The sequence below is a fragment of the Aulonocara sp. 'chitande type north' Nkhata Bay genome, linkage group LG19 (assembly GCF_057382095.1).
Source record: "Aulonocara sp. 'chitande type north' Nkhata Bay isolate Kocher_YH1m ecotype deep benthic linkage group LG19, A_spYH_male_GT1.1, whole genome shotgun sequence".
Taxonomy (NCBI): domain Eukaryota; kingdom Metazoa; phylum Chordata; class Actinopteri; order Cichliformes; family Cichlidae; genus Aulonocara; species Aulonocara sp. 'chitande type north' Nkhata Bay.
Genome location: NC_141362.1, coordinates 11233294 through 11254704, shown reverse-complemented (window position 1 = coordinate 11254704; position 21411 = coordinate 11233294). Strand labels below are relative to the sequence as shown.

The window sequence follows — 21411 nt, the reverse complement described above, 5'->3', positions numbered from 1 at the left end:
GTGGACGCCAGGTCCTAGGAGGTTAAAGGACAATTTTTGGCAAGCTGATTTACACAAATTCAACTAGACAATAACATGAAAATATAATCTCATATTAACTGTTTAACTGTTAATATGAGATTAACAATTAATATCATGTTAACTGTTCTGCTGGGATTTGGTTTCAAATAATGAAACCAAATCCCAGCAGAACAGGAATAGAAATCATTAAGAAACTCTAAGAATTCAGCTCCTTGACTGGCAACAAGCAAAATGGCAGCAGAAAAGTGGCTCAGAAAGTTAAAAGTAGCTACCAATTTGTAGTGATCTAGCCTAAATTAGTTAACATTTTTGACACTGTTGAGATAGTAAATATATAAAAACAGACACAGTCTCCACACTATAGGAACAGTTTACACTTGTGCTATATTTCAGGTAAATTTTTAAATCTGCACCACTAATTTAATGACAAATAAGTCATGAAATGACTCTGCCGTCTTCTTTCTGGTGCAGTAGCAAAAATTGTGCTTGAAGTAAACAAAATTGAACTGAGATGAACTGAACATTAATAGTGGTCGCCAGTTAATGACACCCTAAACCTTTTTGCAAACTTCATTGTCTCGAAAATGTATTTTTACTTATCAATTTACTCTCAGTAAGCATGATGACATTAATTAATGACATGAATCTCATATTCAACAAAAGTACCATTTAATGGAGTGTAAAGAGCAGACATTTGTAGATATTGTAGTAGAAAAGGCATCCAGAACGGTTGCTTCTACGTTATTCTGGTACTGCCATAAAACTGTATTAAAACTGTATTAAAACATAAAACTGTACATGAACCACTACTACATCTTAAATACTACAGCTGTTCTGTTACTCAACATAGTTACCAAGACAAACCACACCATTTCCTCATATTCTGACTTGGATGTTATTCTTTCCTATCACTATTACAGTTAAAAAAGAAATACGTGTCCTTGAGGGCTAGCATTATTTGAGTATCGTAATTCCTGATGCTGCTCACCTCTGCAGTAAATCAGGAATTTAAACAGGGTGTTTGTGTATTAAAACCAAAGTTTTAACTGTTAACAGCATGTACCAGAGATAGTGACATTAATAAAACATTCAGTATTGCTTTCTGGATCTGATTTAGGGTTAATTTTAACTCAAACGGTTTGGAGTGTGTGTGGAAATGCAGTGCACCATACTGCCCTTTCTGACTAAAGAAAAGGAAGATCACAAGGTATGAAATGATCAGAGCAGAGTAAAAGGTCCAAATCAGAAACAAAAGCACAGACTGAGCATTTTTCTAAAGTCTAGACATGTTTAAATGAAAATCAATGTAATAAAGTGTCACAGAATTTGATTTTATTTAAGCAATTGGGAAAAGAAACGTCTTAACCGTTTCGCGCATAATGGTCACTACAGTGGACGGCTACTCGAAGGCTGTTTGCTTGTATTTGTGTCAGTATTGATGGTATACTTAACATAAACCACTACATTGGACACTGATGTGTAACTCCATACCCTGCCACCCACTGGTCGTTTAATGTTACCACAGATGTATGACGTGTTTCATTGTAATTATTGTTACCCTGTCATGCATGAATTATGACGACCTCAGTCAGGATAGAAGTATTTTTATTCATGTTTTCATGCCTAAAGATGAATAAAAATCCTGACTGAGGTTGTCATAATTCATGCATGAAAGGGTAAAAATGCTTCCAGATTGTAAAATTCAGAAAGCTATTTCATCATGTTAGCTCTTAGATCTGAGATATCTACCAGGTTGATATATTTTGAGCCTACATCACAGTAAGCTTTTAGATTGTGTATTTTATTTTTTAATCATTATTTGCATAGACTTCCAACACACCAAATACACAGACAGCAAAAGTAAACAAAATAAGTCTACCAATGTGTCTGAAACAAAGAGCAAAACACAAAAACAACTATGATGTATGAACTTCCACACTAATGAAGCTAAAAAAGGTCATTATCTCAGGCAAAAAAACAACAACAAAAAAAACCCACAGGGGCAGTAATAGTCAGGCAAAACATTTGCAGCTGGGTATAACTGCATACATATAAAAACTACCTGAAATCCTTTTAGTGAAAGCACTTACTTTAGATTTAGTTCATTTTGCATCGGAACACCCTTGTTCCTAATTTAGTGTCAGCTTTCAGGACAAAAATAAGTTTTGGGGCAGAAAAGAATAACTTCCAACACTGTTCTGATCAACGTGGGTCATTAAGCAAGATCGACACAAAGTCAGATTAGACTTAATAAGTTCATATCAGTCTTACTAAACAATGACATTAAAGACACGTTCATGTTATTACAATATAGCACAGGACTTTTTCACACCAAGATCAGATAGATCTGTCAAAACAAAAAACAAACAAACAGAGAACAACAATGAATTATGGTTCTTCAAAATATACACAAGCTATGACATATGAAGAGGACTAGTTACCAAATAACATTAGTGGAACAGTTGCAAAACCAGTGGTCTAAATCTGAAGCTAAACTTGGTCTTAGTGCTAACTCTAAACTTTAGACATGATACTCAAACATCAAATTTACTTGGAGCACAATGATCTGTTTATGAAAAACATAATCTGTTTCTGGGTTCATGGACATTTAAGCAGTAAAACCAGTCAAATAAACTGTGTGTTATTTCCTTTTGACTGGATTTCGCAGAAGTCATTTTTTCCTTGGCAGTGATGCAATGTTTCAGTTAGGAAATCCATTGCTGATTGACTGGAACTATAAAGACATTCTATCATAGAATGATTAATCATAACCAACGGCAAAGAATAACATCACCTGAAACAATAACTTTTATTACTGTCAGGGCTCTGTGTGCGGGCAAGCGGAGAGGAGGATCCAAACGCAGGACTCGAACACAGAATTGTAAATCAGAATCTCAGCTTTATTGCTGACATAAAAACCAAACGTGAAGTGACGTGACTACAGAAACCAAAGAGAAACACAGGCATAATCTGAGGGTACAACGTGACACCGAGCACAGGAAAACACAGGGCTAATATACACAGGGTGGTAATCAGATTTAAGTGGAGTAGTCTTAGTCATGTTAACACTGGGTTTAGAATGTGCAGAATGAGAACAGGTTCTTAAATCCTCAGAGCAGGGGTTCACAGGGTTAACAAACACAGACTCAACTACCTTTAAGTTAGTAGATTTAGATCCCCTTGCATGGCAGGTAGTCTTCACAATCTTAGGGGTGGGTTTATTGTTTGTTACGTTCATGAGGTCAGGAGGAGCATGAGAAAGACGGTCTTTGTTGCTCACCACTGCTGACTGTCCAGAGGAAGCGGAGCGACGGCTGCGTGAGCGGCGCTCACTCTGGGAAGAGGGAGGGAAGCCAGACTGCGAATCCTCCTGCAGACCGGGCCGAAAGTCTTTCGGTGGGCCGGGCTGGGACGAAGAGGCGGGAAGTTTGTGTAGCTCCGAACGTGGAAGTCCCAAAAAACAAAGCAAAGGATTGCAGTGGAGTGAGCCCAGTGTCTTCCACCACATAATCCTTCTTTCGTCGCTGCTTGCCCCTCCTGCAGGGCCTGAATTCTGAGAGCAGCGGTGGAGTGACACCAGAAAACTGAGGAGCTACTGCCGTCGAGGGAGAGCACTTGGCCCCTCGCATCCCTGACGGAACAGCTGATGGAACGGCGGTAGCCATCGCAATTTGGAAGCTGCGGGGCCCACCCAGAGCCAAACGAGACCCATCGAATGGTGACTCGTGCTCCCAGGCACACCTAGCCCCCTGCCTCTCCCTCTCCTTGAGGAAGGTGGAAACTGCGGATCGCCGATACCATACGGAGTCCACTGGATCCATTACTGGTCGCGTCGTTCTGTCAGGGCTCTGTGTGCGGGCAGGCGGAGAGGAGGATCCGAACTCAGAATTGTAAATCAGAATCTCTGCTTTATTGCTGATATGAAAACGTGACGTGACTACAGAAACCAAAGAAACACACAGGCATAATCTGAGGGTACAACGCGACACCAAGCACAGGAAAACACAGGGCTAATATACACAGGGTGGTAATCAGCGAATGGGCAACAGGAGGGAGACACAGCTGGGAGAGATCAGGGTTAACGAGACGGGGGAGCTAAGCTGCACACACTAACATAAGACAAAGACTTTCACAATAAAACAGGAAACAAGAATTACTAAACCGGATGCAGACATGACACTGAGAGACAGACTAGACACTGAACAGAAACTGTAATACACATGAGAACCCAAAACCTAAGAACTGATCCCTCACCAAGAATAGAAACAGATGTATAATGATAAACAAAGCACCAGAACATCAGAAAACAATCCATAATGCAAAAACCAAAACATAATAAACTCAAAATACTGGGTCCAACGGACCCAGAACCGTGACAATTACCAAAAGAACTGGTATTATGGGGAACAGTCAATACTGTACCGTCTAAACAAACCCCAAATCACATAGAATGTTTAAATAAACAAATTTAAGGAGTCAAAAAAGCCTCACAAATGCTGGGTAAACGTTCCCAGGACCAGGACAGCACCACAGTGCATCCCAGAAGTCAAACACTCGAGATTTGTGTTGTAACAATCTGTTTCTAATGCGTCATGTTTTGGAATTCAGCAAGTTGGAATACTCTGGTTTAGAGTGATCTCCATGAACCAGGAAAAGGCTTTTTATTTGAAAGGATCATGGAGATTTACGTTATCTGGTTTTGTACACTTTTAGATTAATATTATTCATTAACTGTATTAAGATTATTTGCATCTACAGCTGTTTAAACCAGCTGTTCTGCTTGCTTATGCAGATGACTTAAATGTTTTTATTAGGAAGGATGCAGATATAAGGGCATTAGAGTCATGTCTTCGTAGGAGAAATGTTTAAGGGCCGAAAATGTCATGGTCTCCGTGTCTCTCTGGCTGGCTCACGTTGGGCTACAGTATTGTTTTTTGTTTTTTTCTGTCACTCCCTCTCTCCCTCGCTGTCCCCTGTCTACCTGGGCGGAGCTCATCTTTGGGCTCCTGCTTTTGGGCCCGCCCACCTGTCCTGATGATCTGCACCTGCCACTGATTAGTTCCTGCTTCCTCCTGGCCGCTATTTAAGGTTGCGGCTCAGAACAGCTCATGACTGGAATGTTGAATGCCTTGAGTTCGTAAAGCCCCAGCTAAATCTAAAAGTGCTTTAGTGATTGTTTAGCATAATATTAATACTCGCTTCTGTGTGCAGATTCCCTGGATCTGTTTGAGCCCTCTTTTTGTTAATTCAGGGCAGTGATCTTAAACATCTTTTTGAGTCTCTGCATCAGAGAGTCCGAATAAGATATCCTGAACCAGAACTCAGAATCAGTGGAAGAACAATGGATAATAACATTAGATTAGCAAGGCTAGGCAGAGAGGTGTTTCCCTGTGTGCCTCTTACAGAGGAGGGAGCAGGTACCAGATGAGGTTGGACATGGACGGGGAGGATTTGCAGGGAGACAGCAAGACTGCCATGATAATCTTTGTTTTTGTCTCACTATATAAAGTTGTACAGCCCGTTTGAGGGTTATCCTTTTTGTGAACCAGATGCTTGATTTCACACAGAGGTCCACAGCGCTGTGTAAACTTGTAATTTCAACTACCAACACAAATTAAATCTTTTTAAATGACAACTTTCTCCTGAAATTCCTCCTAAAAAATTTGAACACGACAAGTGACAACAGACAAGGGACTGTATTATGTATACACACACGTGTTAATAGTGTAGTTTAACACAAACTAATAAGGCTAGAACCGAACAATGACAGAAGACAATAACAGTTGCACTAATCCCCCAAAACTGCTTTCATGCTATCTAATATCAGTATGAATGTACTGATTGGAGTCATGACACATTCTTAAAAACTGTGAAAAGTAGTACATACTGATGTCCCCTTATGTTTCATGGATTACAGGGATCATCTCTGAGGTTGTCGACTTTGTTCTGCCAGCAGTACGCCAATTTTGAGATGCCTTGCCCGTAGCTATTTATGTTTGATGCTTTCATATATATACAGTGGCTTGCAAAAGTATTCGGCCCCCTTGAACTTTCCCACATTTTGTCACATGACAGCCACAAACATGAATCAATTTTATTGGAATTCCACATGAAAGACCAACACAAAGTGGTGTACACGTGAGAAGTGGGAGGAAAATCATACATGATTCCAAACATTTTTTTTTTTTACAAATAAGTAACTCCAAAGTGGGGTGTGCGTAATTATTCAGCCTCCTGAGTCAATACTTTGTAGAACCACCTTTTGCTGCAATTACAGCTGCCAGTCTTTTAGGGTCTGTCTCTACCAGCTATCTAAGGACTACGAATACGAATACTTTTGCAAGCCACTGTATGAAAGCTGCAGGGACCAAGTCTCCAGGCAGACATGATATAGGAATTAAGTCAGGAAGAAAAAAAAAAAGCAATGCTTTAACATAGATTCCAAAGAAGGTTTAGTTTTGCAGGTCACGGTGAAACTTTAACTTTTAAAGCATCTCTGGGGAGACAAGTGACTAACAGCACAGATTTAGAATTACTACCAGAAATCATACCGTGTGAATTCTTTCCTCTTCTCAGGCTGACCCCGTTTCTTTATTTACCATACTAAAAGAGTCTCCTTATGTATATCCTCTAACTACTAGCTATATCATGTGCATGCTGAAATGACTGCTAAACCCAAAGCTGTAGCATGGTGATGTTTAACGAGTAACGACTAAAACAAAAAATGTTTGGTTGGGTGCTGTCACTGTGGAAAAAGAAGAAATGCTAAACCCAGACAGTGAAACTGGTAGCCGACAACGACGCCTTGAGAGGCCCTTGAATTTTTGACAAAGTGTAACAAATATGCAAAACATAACAAAATCAGAAAGGAGGAAAATTGTTTTACACAGCACTGTATATGCTTTTTTTTATTTTTTTATTTTACAAGTGTTAATAATAATAATGTATTCTGATATATCACCATCTGTTCTCAGGTGCAGTTCTGGACAAGCTACTTCAAACTGTGGACCAGTGCTCCCCAAATCCTTGCCAGAACCAGGCAATATGTTAAACCGCTGTGGGGCATTGAGTCATAGGCCTTCTTGTAATCAATCCAGGCAGTGCACAGGTTGGTCAGTCTGGTCTTGCAGTCTCGGCTGACTGTTCTGTCTACCAGTAGCCGGTGTTTTGCGCCTCTGGTATTCTTGCCAATCCCTTTCTGTGCCCCACTCATGTATTGACCCATGTGCCTGTTCATCTTAGCCGATATGATGCCTGACAGGAGCTTCCATTTAGTACTGAGGCAGGTTATTGGGAGAAGAGAGGGTGAGAAGGGGGGGAAGAAAGAAAACAAAAAAAAACAAACAAAGCACCTGGGTCACCTGTATGGAGAAAAAAAACAGAAGAGAAAGCAAACAGCAAAGAGCAACATAATAAAAAAAACAGCACCATCACAATAAACTAGCTAGCAGTAGATAACAGTAGATACTAAATAATAAACGATATTGTGCAGCACGCAAGATAGACAGCGCACAATGTGCTTTGAGGCAGCAGCCAAGAAAGCTTTAGTCCGCGTCTGTGAATACCCGTGTGTACACCTGTGTGGATCAGCATGCTTGTATTCCAAAGGTTTCTCCATGTAACGATCTGCTAGGGAGTGTGGGGGGGGGGGCCACAGCCCCGTCCTCCAGGGTATGAAGCAGGTATGGAGGAGATCAAAACTCCAGACATCCAGAGGCCCCCAGAACACAAGAGACCATGGAAGACCAACAGAGGGGCAGCCGCGCCACTGTCCCAGTAAGAGCTGAGGAGAGTCCCAGATGAGGGCTCACTCAGCAGCCGCGGAGCAGAAGCCAGGGGGAGTTGCAGTGACGCGCCCGTGAGCTCCGCCGGCAGCCAGCTGTGCCTGAGTGACCGAGCCCCAGGCCGAGAGGCCGGGGGCACCCCACCTCCGAAGTGGTCCGAGCGAGCCCCAGGCTCCAGGCCCCGATAAGCGGCCGCCAAGGAGTGAGCCGGTGTGTACCTGGACGCCCACCCCCAGACACAAAGAACCACCAACGCACCGATACCTGAGGGAGTCCGCCACTGGCAGGGGAAGTCGGTAGTTGGAGGGGACCGGTCCCTTCTGGGGAACCTTGAGGATCAGGACCGTCCGACCTTCGGTTAGCCATTCTGGGTGTCTCTCGTTAACGAGCAGCTGGTTCATTTGTGCTGCCAGGCGCTCGTGGAGTGCAGTCAGCTTCTTCAGCCAGTAGGCGTGAACTATGTAGGACCCTGGTGCTGTCCAACTCTTCATACTGGAGACCCTTTCTTGGATATCTGCCACTGTGATGGTTACTGGACCCTGTTCAGGGAGGTTGCTATGGTCTGCCCTCAGATCCACTAGCCACTGTGCATTGCCGTTATGGGTTGCGTCCTTCTCCCATATGCTCTTCCAGTATTGTTCCGTCTCCAGCCTTGGTGGTGCTGTTCTCATATTGTTCCCCATATTGTTCCCTTGCCACTGAGAGTACACCTTGGCTGGTTCCATGGAGAACAGCTGGTTTATTCTCCTGCCTTCTATCTCTCTGGTGTACCTCCTCAAGTAGCTGGCCAAGGCTGTGAGTCGTTGCTTGGCAGTTTCCAAGGCCTCAGGTATGGACAGCTTCCTGTACTTCTTATGCACCTTCTTCATCGCGCCTTTCTGCAACTCCGATAGTTGGCTAACCTCCCTCCGTGCTACCTTGATCTTAGCCTCTAGCCTCCTTCTCCATGGAGGGTACTGCTCCTTGTGGCTGTTCAACTTGTAGCCAAGCATCTCACTGATCACTGCTGCCGTATTGTAGATCAGCTTGTTAGTGTCGGTAATCGTGGCTGTAGGTATAGTCCGTAGTGCTGCATTAACATCATCTAGCAGACCTTCTGAGGGTACTTCACGTAATCTTGGTAACCGGCTACGGGGGGTCCAGGTTTCAAGCTTGCTCAGCATGGATGAGGCCCCCACCTTTTCTGCTCTCAGTGCAATTATCTGTAAAATGTGACCTTATTATGGTAAAAATGTAACCTTTAACATCTACTGAAATCAGGTGACCAGAAACCCAGATACCTGGGCAACAGATAGCAGTTTTTATTTATAGTAGGACTACATAAAGCAACTGGCTACCAACTAGTAATCAGCAATGCTTTATTAAACCAAAGACTTATTCTGCTACACAATAGAGTAATATCCTCATGTTACAGTTTCCTAAATATGAAAAGCATTTCTTCTTGTTCTTCCTGCAAATCTAGCAAAAAGCAACAGATTAGATTTTAGACTACAGCTGCAGATGGATGGAGGTCCAGCAGTGTGAAGAAAGAGGCTTCACAGTTCTGCTCCTCTGTATCTGCAGCACTTTGTGCTCCCGCTGTAGCTGCTGCTCCAATTGGTCCATCAAACTCAGAGTTGACACTGAGCGCAGAAGTGTGAGCTTGATGGAACAGACTGTCCTCATCTACAGATAAGGATGCAGTTGTGACTGATGTGCTGAGCGTTGTACAAGCAGAGAGATCACGTGGCTGTAGCCATGTTTGGTGGGTGTTCGAGATCCTACCACCTACACCATAGCGCATTTCTGAGCATCCCAGCCGCAGCGCTCCACTCTGCATCACATCATCTGCATCACAGCATCTATTTTTTATGAAAGCCACATGAAGCACAGAGTTGGTGAGGAGGGCAGGAAGTCGGCCACGTGCAGGCGACATGCAAATGCTCTGAAATGCTGCCAGTTTGATTTGTGGCTTTCAGCAGAAACTCTGATGAATGCCACTGTTAATCTGCACTCAGCATGCACAGCATGGATGATGCAACTGAAGCCTCCTCCTTTCTTGCTCTGAGTGCAGGTATCTGTAAAATGTGACTTTATATGGTAAAAATTATCTCCCACCCGAGACCGTAGACAGAAGCTTCCTGTTTTAGCTCAGGGCGGTCTTCTATTACTGCACACTGCTGTCTGCTCAGATTTATATCTTCAGAAACTGTTACCATAACACCTTCTGTCTCTAATCAAAGGCGAGCATGAATGATCCAATTGGAGTTAAATCGGTTATAGAAAACTACGACACTGCTGCAGCGGCTGCAAAGATAAAGAAAAAATATCTAAAAAAGACAAGAAATATTCCACTAAATATCGCCGTCACAGGAGAAAGCGGTGCTGGTAAATCCACCTTTGTAAATGCCTTCAGAGGTTTAACAGATGAAGATGATGAAGCTGCACCTGCATATGGAGACTCCACCTCAGAGGTCGCAGCCTACAAACATCCAGACTATCCCAATGTCACTTTATGGGATCTTCCTGGAATCGGAACGCCAATGTTTCCAGCTGAGAAGTACCTGAAGCGTGTTGAATTTAGGATGTTTTACTTCTTTATCATCGTCTCAGAGACTCACATCACAGAAAATGATGTGAAACTCGCTCTGAAGATTCAGGAGATGGGGAAAAAGTTCTACTTTGTTCGTTCAAAGATTGACAAAGATTTAGGAGCCGAGAGAAGAAAGAGAAACTTCAGCAAAGAGAGGACTCTTACAAAGATCAAGGAAGACTGTGCTCAAGGTGAGTGTGTGATTATTTATACCAGAGAGAGAGAAATGTTCACTGCACTGTTTTCTCTTCTAGAGGTCTTTCAAAGTTTGCATTGGACATTGGCTGCTTTTTCACTTGTACTGATCGTCCTGTTCTTAATGACAGTCATGCACTTAGTGCAGAGGTCAGACCATTGTTGAGCTTTGTCCTGAAAAATGCCTGTTAGACTGGAAAATAATAAACAAATAAGGAGAGAAGGTGGCTGTGCCCCGTCAGTTTGATATCATACTTTAGGCTGATGTTTGTTTTATTCATTTGTTTGTCCAGTAAAAACCATTTTTGGTCTCCACCAACATAAAGGTGTTTCTTTTCCTCTGCTATGTTACAAGCTCATCTCTCTCTCTCACAAGAACATTTTCTTAAAATAAATTAATAAACTCCATCTTAATAATCTGTCACATGGATTCCTTCTGTATTACAGGTCTTCAGGCACATGGCATCAAGTGTTCAAAGGTGTTCCTGGTGTCCAGCTTTAAGCCTCGGAAGTAGGATTTCTCTCTCCTACATGAGACCTTAGAGAGACAACTTCCTAAACTCAAGAGGAATGCTTTTGTGCTGGCCATGCCCAACATCAGCCTGGAGATCATCAAGAAGAAGAAACAAGCTATGGATCTACGATTACCTAATGTGGCCTGCTTTGGTAGACCAAATGTTTCTGTTCCTGGGCTAACTGTTTCTGTTAATCTACCTTGGCTGCACATTATTATTGCAATGGTGGTAGATGCGTTTGGTCTTGATATCCCATCTCTGTGGAAACTTGCTGCCAGCACAGGTCTGTCATACAGCGATTTGTGTGCCGTTATCAAGTCACCCCTGGCTGCAGCTGAAATAACTGAGAAGCTCCCGCTGAAGGTGTTGAACCAGGTTGGAGTAACATCTGAATTACGTTTTGCATTGAGCATGATAAACTTCGTTGAATCGGTTGTGGGCTCAATCCCAAGGGGAAGATGTTATCGGGTAATGGAGAAAGCTATGCCTATTATCCTCAGAGAACTTGCTGATGATGCTCAGAGGGTCTTTCAAAGAGTTCTGGCTTGAACATGTCGATTTTGTAAAGTAGTGACACTTTTGAAACTAGCATAGATCTACAAATAAGCTTTTAACTTGTTCTAATTAGACAGTGTTTGTTTCAAAATAATAAAATTCATAATCTCACTGCATCCTCACAGCTGATAAGTGTGTCCGAGGCCTCAGCAGGTCTCATCTCCTCTGATCAGAGCAGAAACAGCATTGTAACTTCTCCCAGCATCACACACTAATATGTAATCTTAAGGCAGCTATTAATAGCATTGTTATTAGCATCAGCAGTTATTATTATTGAACATATATTGTCTTTTCAGTGTTTTAATAAACTGTGATTACATTTGTCGTTTTGTTTTATATTTAAATGAGATTTCCGATAAATATACAAAACCTTTTAATGAATAAATATAAATTTGATTAAAAGAAATCATTAATATTATTGTGTGAATGTGAGAGTGAATGAATAGTGGTATTGTATAGCGCTTTGGGTGCCTTGAAAAGCGCTACATAAATCCAATCCATTATTATTGTTACGCAGAGTTATTATAATAGAGGTTGAACATTTTATCTTTCAGCATAATAATACGTTTTAAACCCTTGCTCCCTGGTGCTTGTGTGCTGTTGACTGTGATGAGTGTTCACTGCCCTCTAGTGGTCGCAATGAGGAACTACAACACAATACAAACATGAACTGTAATATATTGTTTTTGTCTATGCGTGCATTATATTATTGTTTTTCAGCATTCCAGTTATTGATAAAATATTACTGATGAAAAATGTTGGCATTGTTACTTATAACAATAAGATGATTTTCTGACCTAATGTTGGTAAAATGTAACAGAAGCCGTCACAACAATGTCTCCATTTGTTGGAAATATCAAATTACTCCCTGTGACATGTTCATTTGATCCGTGCATGTGCAGAATAAAATTCTATATCAGTCTAACATCTTTGGATTATTGTCCTCTGTGGGGAATCAAAAGCATCTGACAGAACTCGTGCAGGAGGTGAAGGTGTCCTCGTGTCTTTGAATGATGGAGCAGGATGCAGGTGTGGGTATGTCTGAAATGACAGCTCTGACTCTGAGCACGCTCTTTATATCCTGTCAATAAAACATCCAGCCTCAAAGTGAGCATATAATGCATCCTGCCTACACAAGTTATTTATGGACAAATGATTCTTATTGTGATTTTAACAAAGCAGCTGAAATCCCAGAGATGCTCTCCTATGAACAGTGTTAAAAAAGTTTCAGTCTAACCACGTACAGAGGAAGGCTCTCCTGAAGAAGATAGAACAGTTCAGTTACGCAGGAAAAATAGGTGAGTGTGATGATTTGAGCGGGTTTTACCCAGTCACCTCGCCATCAGTGTTTTTGTTAAAGCGTCTTTAAAAGTGCAGCACCTGTGGGGCTTTGTCAGTCTGCAGTGGTCAGTATCTTTCAAAGGTGGTCCGGGGAAGGAACAGTGGTGAACCAGTGACAGGGTGATGGGCAGTCAGGGCCCACTGATGTACATGGGGAGCAAAGGCTGGTCCTGTGGTCTGATCCAACAGACGAGCTGCTGTAGTTCAAAGGTCAGAATACACAGAGCACCACAGGTGCACAAGGAATAATTTACTTGACAGCGAATTCAGGTTCCTCAGATTTTAACACATCATTATATGACTATCATCATATGTGTAAAAACTGTGTAGTGTACAAATCTTCTGGCTCAGTGGACACTGGCTCCACTGGTTTTGGTGTAATTATTTTAATTCTTCGCAGACTTATTTTTATTAATTATTACTCAGCTTAGCGTCTCTTTGTCTACGTAGCAGTGGTTTTATTAAAGGATTCAAGGAGCTTTATTGTTATTCGCATCATATGTTTATATGTGGTGGAACGAAATTACGTACACACGGTCCCGGACCGAAAAGAAACAGAATAACAAAGAAGTAGAATTTAAGAAAATACTTACACTCCATCGATGCCCACCGGAGTGTTTTTTTTTCCGCCTTCTCTCTGTTGCTGTTGCTCTGCCTTCCTGAACTGGAAGCGTCTATGTGATGAGAATTGGCAGCTTGCTCATCTGGATTCAACTGGTTTCCATCTTCCACCCAGTAACTCAGAACACAGCAGCTGAGCTTCTTCAACTTATTTACTCTGACCACTGGTGTTTCTGATTATTTGGTGTTTCTGATTATTTGGTGTTTCAGATTATCTGGCGTTTCAAATGAGTCATGAACTTACTTTTCAGCCGCTGCTACTGACAAACCACAAAATCATTATTGGGTCTTTAAAGATGCATTTCTGTGCTTGTTGTTTTTAACACAACTGTTGTTACTTTGTTTTAGAAAAACACGAACATGTGAGGTTACCTGGTGACCCAAACAGCGCTGAAGAGAGAGTCCGCACTGATCAGCGCTCCAAAGTACGTCGGTAAATGTTATTCTTCACACATACTTTTTTTCTGTGACATGAGGATGGAAAAAATATTCGTCTGTAGGCTGTAAATGATTCAGTCCGATCCTATCATTTAGAGAATGTAAGTGCCATTTATAGTTATTTCATGTTTTATTTTATTATTTTTTAACTTCTTACAAAATAAGACAACAAGAGTGTTTTGGACTTAAGAAAGATGACATGTTTATACCATTTATAAGAGCTTTTGACCATACTATTCATGACAAGACTGACAGTGACAGGTTATATTACCGTGAACCCAGACATTCGGTAAGAAGTTGTCAGCACATGAGTCCTTGGTGAGTGTATCACCAACTGTCAGGTTGGCACACAGCAAAGCCCTACAACATGCTAATGCTAAATACCCAATAGACAGTGTGGGTTAAAGACATTCTCCATCCCCGGAAGGACCCGCGTTTCTTCACAGGATCATGGATTTACAGGAACTCTACCAAAGTTTGTCATAGTTGGTTTTGTCAGTGAGGGATTTACAGCAAGCTATACATGCGAACCTTTTAATTTTGAAAACTGCGGCATTGAGTTCATGTGTCTGCATGTCGACGGCCACTCTTACCCCACTAAACTGTTCCAGGAACATTTTCATAGGCGTCAATATGTTAGAGAGTATAACCAGCACGGGGCGTCACCTAAAGGACAGACCTCTGGCTACAACCCGTGAGGATTTTGGTGTTGGTCACTCATTGTTCTGCTTTAACCTGGAAGCCGATGAAGGTCATTCAGGTAATGTCAGTAACCTGTGGACAACATTGTGTGTTTTTTTTTAATATCATATACAAAAAGGGATCTCTTATTCAAGACTAATTAATATGTACGGCGACGATCTTGTCTGTACTGATGCAATGGTTTGTCATTTTGTTTAAAAAAATAAAAAAGACCCATTTCTGTATGTTTTGGAATAACTTGTGCTGTGTGGATACTGATTTTATGTAACAAATGATAATAAAAGATGACAAAAGAGAACATTATTTAGAAACATCCACAGTAACAAACTTTTCTTTAAAAACATCATCATGATTGAGAAGTAAATAAAAGGGAAAAACAATATGCACAGCAGTTCAAGTAGTAAGTAATGAATGGTAAATGGTAAATGGCCTGCATTTGTATAGCGCTTTACACTACATTCACTCATCCACCCATTCACACACTGGCAATGGCAAGCTACGTTGTAACCACAGCTGCCCTGGGGTGCACTGACAGAGGCGAGGCTGTCGGACACTGGCGCCACCGGGCCTTCTGACCACCACCAGTAGGCAAAAGACTACTTTATCCTGCCCAAGGATATTTGGCATGCAGCCAGGAGGAAGCCTGGGATCGAACCACCGACCTTCTGATTAGGGGCTGACCTGCTCTGCCACCTGAGCTACAGTATAACCATGGTTCTCTGAGTAGCATGAATGAGTGTCTCACTATGGGGAACGCCTCCCGCGTGACCTCATCAGAAGCTCAAAAAAGGCAGAGCATGCAGCTGCAGACACCTGGATAGAAACTCCCCTAAAGAGAGCCCATGAGGTTGCCAGACCTCTAGTGGAATGCGCACGCAAGCCAGCAGGAGGCTGAAGGCCCCTGCTAGTATAGGCCAGGGCAATTGCTCCTACTATCCCAATGGGAGAAGCGCTGTTTAGACACAGGCTTTCCCATATCTGGTTTAGCCCAGGACACAAACAGCTGGTCACTTTTCCTGACACTCTGGGTTCTGTCCATATAAATGCGTGGAGCACGGACGGGACACAAGGTATGCAGCTGCTTTTGCTCCTCTGAGGAGAAAGGCGGTGGGCAAAAGGCCGGCAGTTCTATAGGGGAACATGTGCAGACAACCTTTGGGATGAAGTCGGGGTTGAGTTGCATACTGACCCTCGCATTATCCGAGGAGAACTGAATGCATGACTGATTCACTGAGAGAGCGTGGATCTCTCCTACACGCTTAGCCGAAGCTAAAGCAATTAATAGAGCCGTCTTCAAGGACAGAAATTTTAACTCAACCTGTTCCAGGGGTTCAAACGGGCAACAGGAGAGCGCAGCTAATACTGTGGGAAGGTCCCACGATGGAGCCAGTGGCCTAGATGTGGGCAATTTACGCCATGAAACGGAATATTAAGGGATGCTGGCCAACAGTCTTCCCCTCAAAACCAATATGGCAGGTGTTTTTATAAGTCATGTTTGACTTTATGCTTTTCTGAATAGTTTCTGTGATGCTTAGAACTCAAATTGCACTGCTTAAAATAATTTATTTTGATGCACATGCTGTTTTCTTTTCAAATTTGCATCATAAGATTGTTTTCATTTTTTCTGCAGTATATAAAAATTGGTGTATCTCAAAAATAAAACTATGAAGACACTCAAAATAAATTTCCTGTTGTTGTAGACTATTTTTTGCAACTTTTTTGTATTTAAAGTTTTGAGGGATAAGCCTCTTAAATTTCTCCAAGTAGAAATATATGTAAAAAACAAAACAAAAACAATTTTCAATTTTTTTGTAGTTTATTGCACTTTTTTGCAATTTATGTCATTACTATGGACTTAATGCATATATATTATTAAAATGTGGGCTATAACAGTTGTATTGATGTATATCAACTTGAAATGCTCCCTAAAATGGCACTACAGCATGTAAAAATATAAAGTAAGCTCTGGCGGCCTTGGTTCTATGGTAGGTCTTGAAGGGCTAAAGAAACCAAATTTGGACCCATCTCTTCCAAGCAGTTACAGGCCAATATCAAAATGACCATTGGTGTCAAAGATCTTGGAAAAAACAGTTGCAGAACAGCTTAACAACGTTTTGGAGAAGAACAATGTTCTGGACATTTTCCAGTCTGGTTTCTGCACATTACACTCCACTGAAACCGCTTTTCTGTTCTGTTCTGGTTCTGCTGGATCTCAGCTCTGCTTTTGATACTGTTGATCACAGCATCCTGATAAATAGGCTGAAGGACTTGTTTGGGATTACTGGTGTTGTTTTAAATGGTTTATGTCGCATCTATCTCAGAGATCCTTTACTGTCTGTATGAATCATGTGTTGTCTGAAACATCAGTTCTGCCTTCTGGGGCACCTCAAGGATCTGTTTTAGGTCTGATTCTCTTTTTGATGTATATCCTCCCTCTAGGCCAAATTATCAGACGTTACAATAATATTTCTTATCATCTCTATGCTGATGACATTCAGTTATACTGTTCTTTCAAAGCTTCTGAGTTTTATAAATTGTCGTGTTTAAATAATTGTCTGTCTGAGATCAAACAATGGTTAAATTACAGTTTCCTCCAGTTAAATGCAGATAAAACAGAAACCTTGATTATTGCACCTGATCACATGCTCTCAGAAATTAGGCAGCATATCAGTTTTTTAGACCCTTCATTTCAGTCGCGTCTCAGAAACTTAGGTGTTATATTTGACCGTTCAATGTCTCAGCTCTGGATCGCCTTCAGTCTGTACAGAATGCTGCGGCAAGACTTTTAACTGGTACAAACAAGAGGTCACACATTACTTCAGTTTTGGCTTCTCTTCACATTGGGTAAATTTTAGGGTTCATTTTAAAATTTTAGTTGTAACTTTTAGAGTTCTGCACGATGAAGCTCCCCAGTACATCTCTGACCTGTTGAAACCTCATGCTTCATCTCGAGCACTCAGGTCGTCAGGTCAAAGGTTACTGGTGGTCCCACATACTGGGTTTAAAACACGTGGGGATCGAGCTTTTCAGGCACCGAGGCTGTGGGACTCCCTGCCGTTGTCTTTACGCTGTCTTGACTCCATTGACTCCTTTAAAAAGCAGCTGAAGACATTTTTATACAAACGGGCGTTTAATTAATTTTAACTTGTATGTCTGATCTTATTGTGAAGCACTTTGTTATTTTTATCTGTGAAATGTGCTATATAAATAAATTTTACTTACTTACTCTCTCTCTCTCACTCTTGCCAGAGTTGGAGAAATGAGGGCCACTGGGGGAAAAGCATAGAGAAGGGTTCTTGGCCACTCGTGAGCAGTGTTGGGGAGTAACGGAATACATGTACCGCCGTTACGTATTTAAAATACAAAATATGAGTAACTGTATTCCGTTACAGTTACCGTTTAAAAAGGTGGTATTCAGAATACAGTTACTTTGTTGAAATAAATGGATTACACTGCGGTACTTTCCTGTTTCATTTTGTCGCGGGTCAGGACTGTTTGGGTTTTGTTTGACAGCTACGTTCTGTTGTTCCAGGCGGCAGCGTTACGGTTGCCATGGTTACAGGGCGACGCTCTCTCTCTCTCTCTCTGCGACTGTGTGTTTCCTGGGTGAGAGAGCGCCTTTTCGTTGTTGTTGTCCTTGTTGTTGTGCTAAGCTAACAGGCAGAATGCTACAAGCATAGCTCTAAAGAATGTAGCATCATAGGGAGTGTAGTCCGTGTTGCTGGGAGAAAGGACTGCCATACACGTTATGGGTCTGTGAGCGCGAGGAGGGAGAAAAAGGGGAGTGGAAAGGTACGAGTTGTCATCGAGGAAAAACGGGAGCTGGAAGCATGTAAATATAATAATAACCACTTCAGCCAAGAAGAGTGCCTGACGAGCCCAGTTGTAAGTAAGCTATTAAGACTCGACTGTACACCGTGTTCGTGTTTTTCTCCGAAAACAATAAGTTCCATTGGAGCAGTCTTTCAACGCCTCTCTCTGTCTCTCGCAAGAAAAGTTGACCCACACAACAAAGTAAAGCTATTTTTTGGCTACAAGCCGACAGGGACCCCGCCGCATTAGTCAGAGGTCCCTTTACTACAGTTCGAAGTCGCGGACCTTCAGTAATAGTAATAAATCACACAGCAATAGTACATTCACGTTGTTGTAAAAAGCATGATAATATATTAAGTAATCCAAAGTATTCAGAATACGTTACTGTCATTGAGTAACGTAACGGAATACGTTACAGAATACATTTTGGGGCATGTATTCTGTATTGGAATACATTTTAAAAGTAACCTTCCCAACACTGCTCGTGAGTTAGAGCATCCAACCCGAGTGGAGCGTTCTGATCGCGCAGTGAGTAAAACAGGGGACACTGAGCATTCTCCCTGGATGCATACATGTCCACGGTCGCCTGACCGAATCGCAGCCAGATCTGCTTCACCACCTCTGGGTGAAGCTTCCAGTCTCCGTACAGTGGGTTGCCCCTGGAGAGAAGATCTGCTCCAAAGTTCAAGATTCCCAGCACATGAGCTGCTCTCAGTGACAGCAGGTGAACACTGCTTCCAGACAATCAGCCTGTGTGCCAGTGTGTGTAACTTGGGGGACCCCAGACCCCCTTGTCTGTTGATGTAGGCCACAACAGTGGAATTGTCCAACCTCACTAAAACATGATGACCTCTCAGCCAAGGGAGAAAGTGTTGCCAGCAGTTCCAGACAGTTTACGTGGGTGGAGTGCATGTGAGGGCCCCATTCCCCATTCACTGTTCTGCCTTCGTGGGTGCCCCCCCAGCCCGAAAGATAGGCATCTGAGACCACCTTCCTGGCTGAGGTGACGGGCTCATCTACATTATCACAGCCGTGGAAATTCGAGTCTCCATGGGCTGCGTTATGGCAGACATTGCTCTGTTTTTCACCATGTTTGATTTTTTTCATGTGTTTTACAACACTCGACAGCGCCCTCGGCAAACTGCCTGGATGCACGTGTCAGGACTTTTTTACTGACAGAGCCGCTGCCTTGTAGCACTTATCTGTGAGGCTAGACTGGAAGCAGTCTGTTTTGGGGCGGAGGGATGGAGCCGATGAGGACAGAGACGTCTTCGGGTGAAGATGGCTCACTACCAACGGCTCCACTTGTGGCATCTGGTGGAGGCCGATAGACTCCATCCCCTCACAATCCAGCAGAGAGCTCCCTGTGATGGGGTGTTTCTTGCTGTGAGATAGCGGCCACGTCACCGCTATGTCATCGAGTAGTTCTGGGAAAACAGGCAACACATGCTTCCCTGTCTTTGTCGCCTTCTGCAATTTCTTACCGTCAAAACGAGCTTTTACAACCTCGATTTGTATGTCGGGCCACGGGATGTTGAGCCTAGCAGCTGCGCGTTTGCACATGTCCTGCATGTCGAGATCCAGGGGAGACGGCGGTGTCGGTTTTTCAACCTCGCCGGTAGCCGAGGGCTTTGTAGCCCAGCTCATGCTAGCCAAGGAGGTGGAATCTTCCTCGTCGTCGTCAGACAGCAGGAGTTCCGAGTCAGCCGACTCATCTCCATCCTTGTTAGCATCTCCTCCCCGGGTGACTCCAGCATGGGGGGAAAAAAAACTCCCATTCTCCGTGTGCCTCCAGCGACGGGAAAGCAGTCGCAATGGGCTGAGGGTCTTCCTCTGCCCAGCTCGGCCCTGGTGTTGTGGCCAAATCATTGGGCATCTCAATTTCTCCTTGCGCTGAAGCAGCCTCACACAGCAAAGGGTCACCACCCAACAGGTTAGCCTGGCGAGCTAGCCTGCGGTGGAGTAGTTTGCATGGGAAAGCCGCGCAGTGTGTGGGTGTCAAGGCAGCCTGAGCGTGTGATAAGCCTAGCCATGCCACACACACAGGGTGTGTATCCCAGGCAGAAATCTTCTTGCCGCAAGGACAATGTTTTACAACTTCGTTGTCAGTCATAGCCATGGCTAGCTAGAGGGTTGCGCACGTTAGCGAGACCGACACTGAGTGTGGAGAATATTGCTATTCCTCAGCTAGTGTGGGGTGAAAAGTAGTGCTACTTTTCTACAGGTATTGCTACCTAACAGCTGAAACTGCTAGCGCCAAAGGGTATTGCTACCTGATGGTGAAGCTAGTGGTACCTTTATTAGTGTTGCTACTTCGCTTTAGGAAAGTATTGCTACTTAACACCAGCACTAGCTACTGAACAGTATTGCTACTGCTTGTATGCTAGTGGACAACTGAAAAGCTGGGAACAAAACGCCCGGTGACCGAGTTGTTCACTCAAATCTGTGGACAGTTTAGCTTTAGCACCCAATAGCACAGTTGTCTACAGGCGTCTGTGAGAAGCGAGAAGAGGTTTTTCAATGACATCTGATGCTATGTCAGCCTATTATATAGGGAAGCACTAGCCCTCCTGACATGGGGATCACTTAGTCAGCCTCTAAGGGCTGGCGTAATGGTATTTGAGCTTCTGATGAGGTCACACAGGAGGCGTTCCCATAGTGAGACACGGAACGAATGCTATGAAAGAGAACCTCTGATTACTTGTTTGTCAATAATAATCTCGCCCCATTATTTCACGAAACACCCGATGCACGGGTGAGGGCTGTTAAAATAAGCTCTGCATTTTTGGCATATATGATAAAACCTCATCCACGAACAGTGTTGGTCAAGTTACTTGAAAAGAGTAATCAGTAA

The 21411-nt window shown here is 42.9% G+C and overlaps 2 protein-coding genes across 2 annotated transcripts in view; both read left to right on the top strand.

The window, feature by feature from the left end:
* Positions 1-21411, top strand: part of rtn4ip1 (reticulon 4 interacting protein 1) — a 222570-nt gene that overhangs the window by 182080 nt on the left and 19079 nt on the right. The gene's annotated exons all lie outside the window — the stretch shown is intronic.
* LOC147306584 (interferon-gamma-inducible GTPase 10-like) lies at positions 10008-11671 on the top strand. The gene is made up of 2 exons (XM_086275741.1): positions 10008-10568; positions 11020-11671. Exons 1-2 carry the CDS (start codon positions 10034-10036, stop codon positions 11085-11087), a joined length of 603 nt encoding a protein of 200 aa, XP_086131867.1. The 5' UTR covers positions 10008-10033; the 3' UTR covers positions 11088-11671.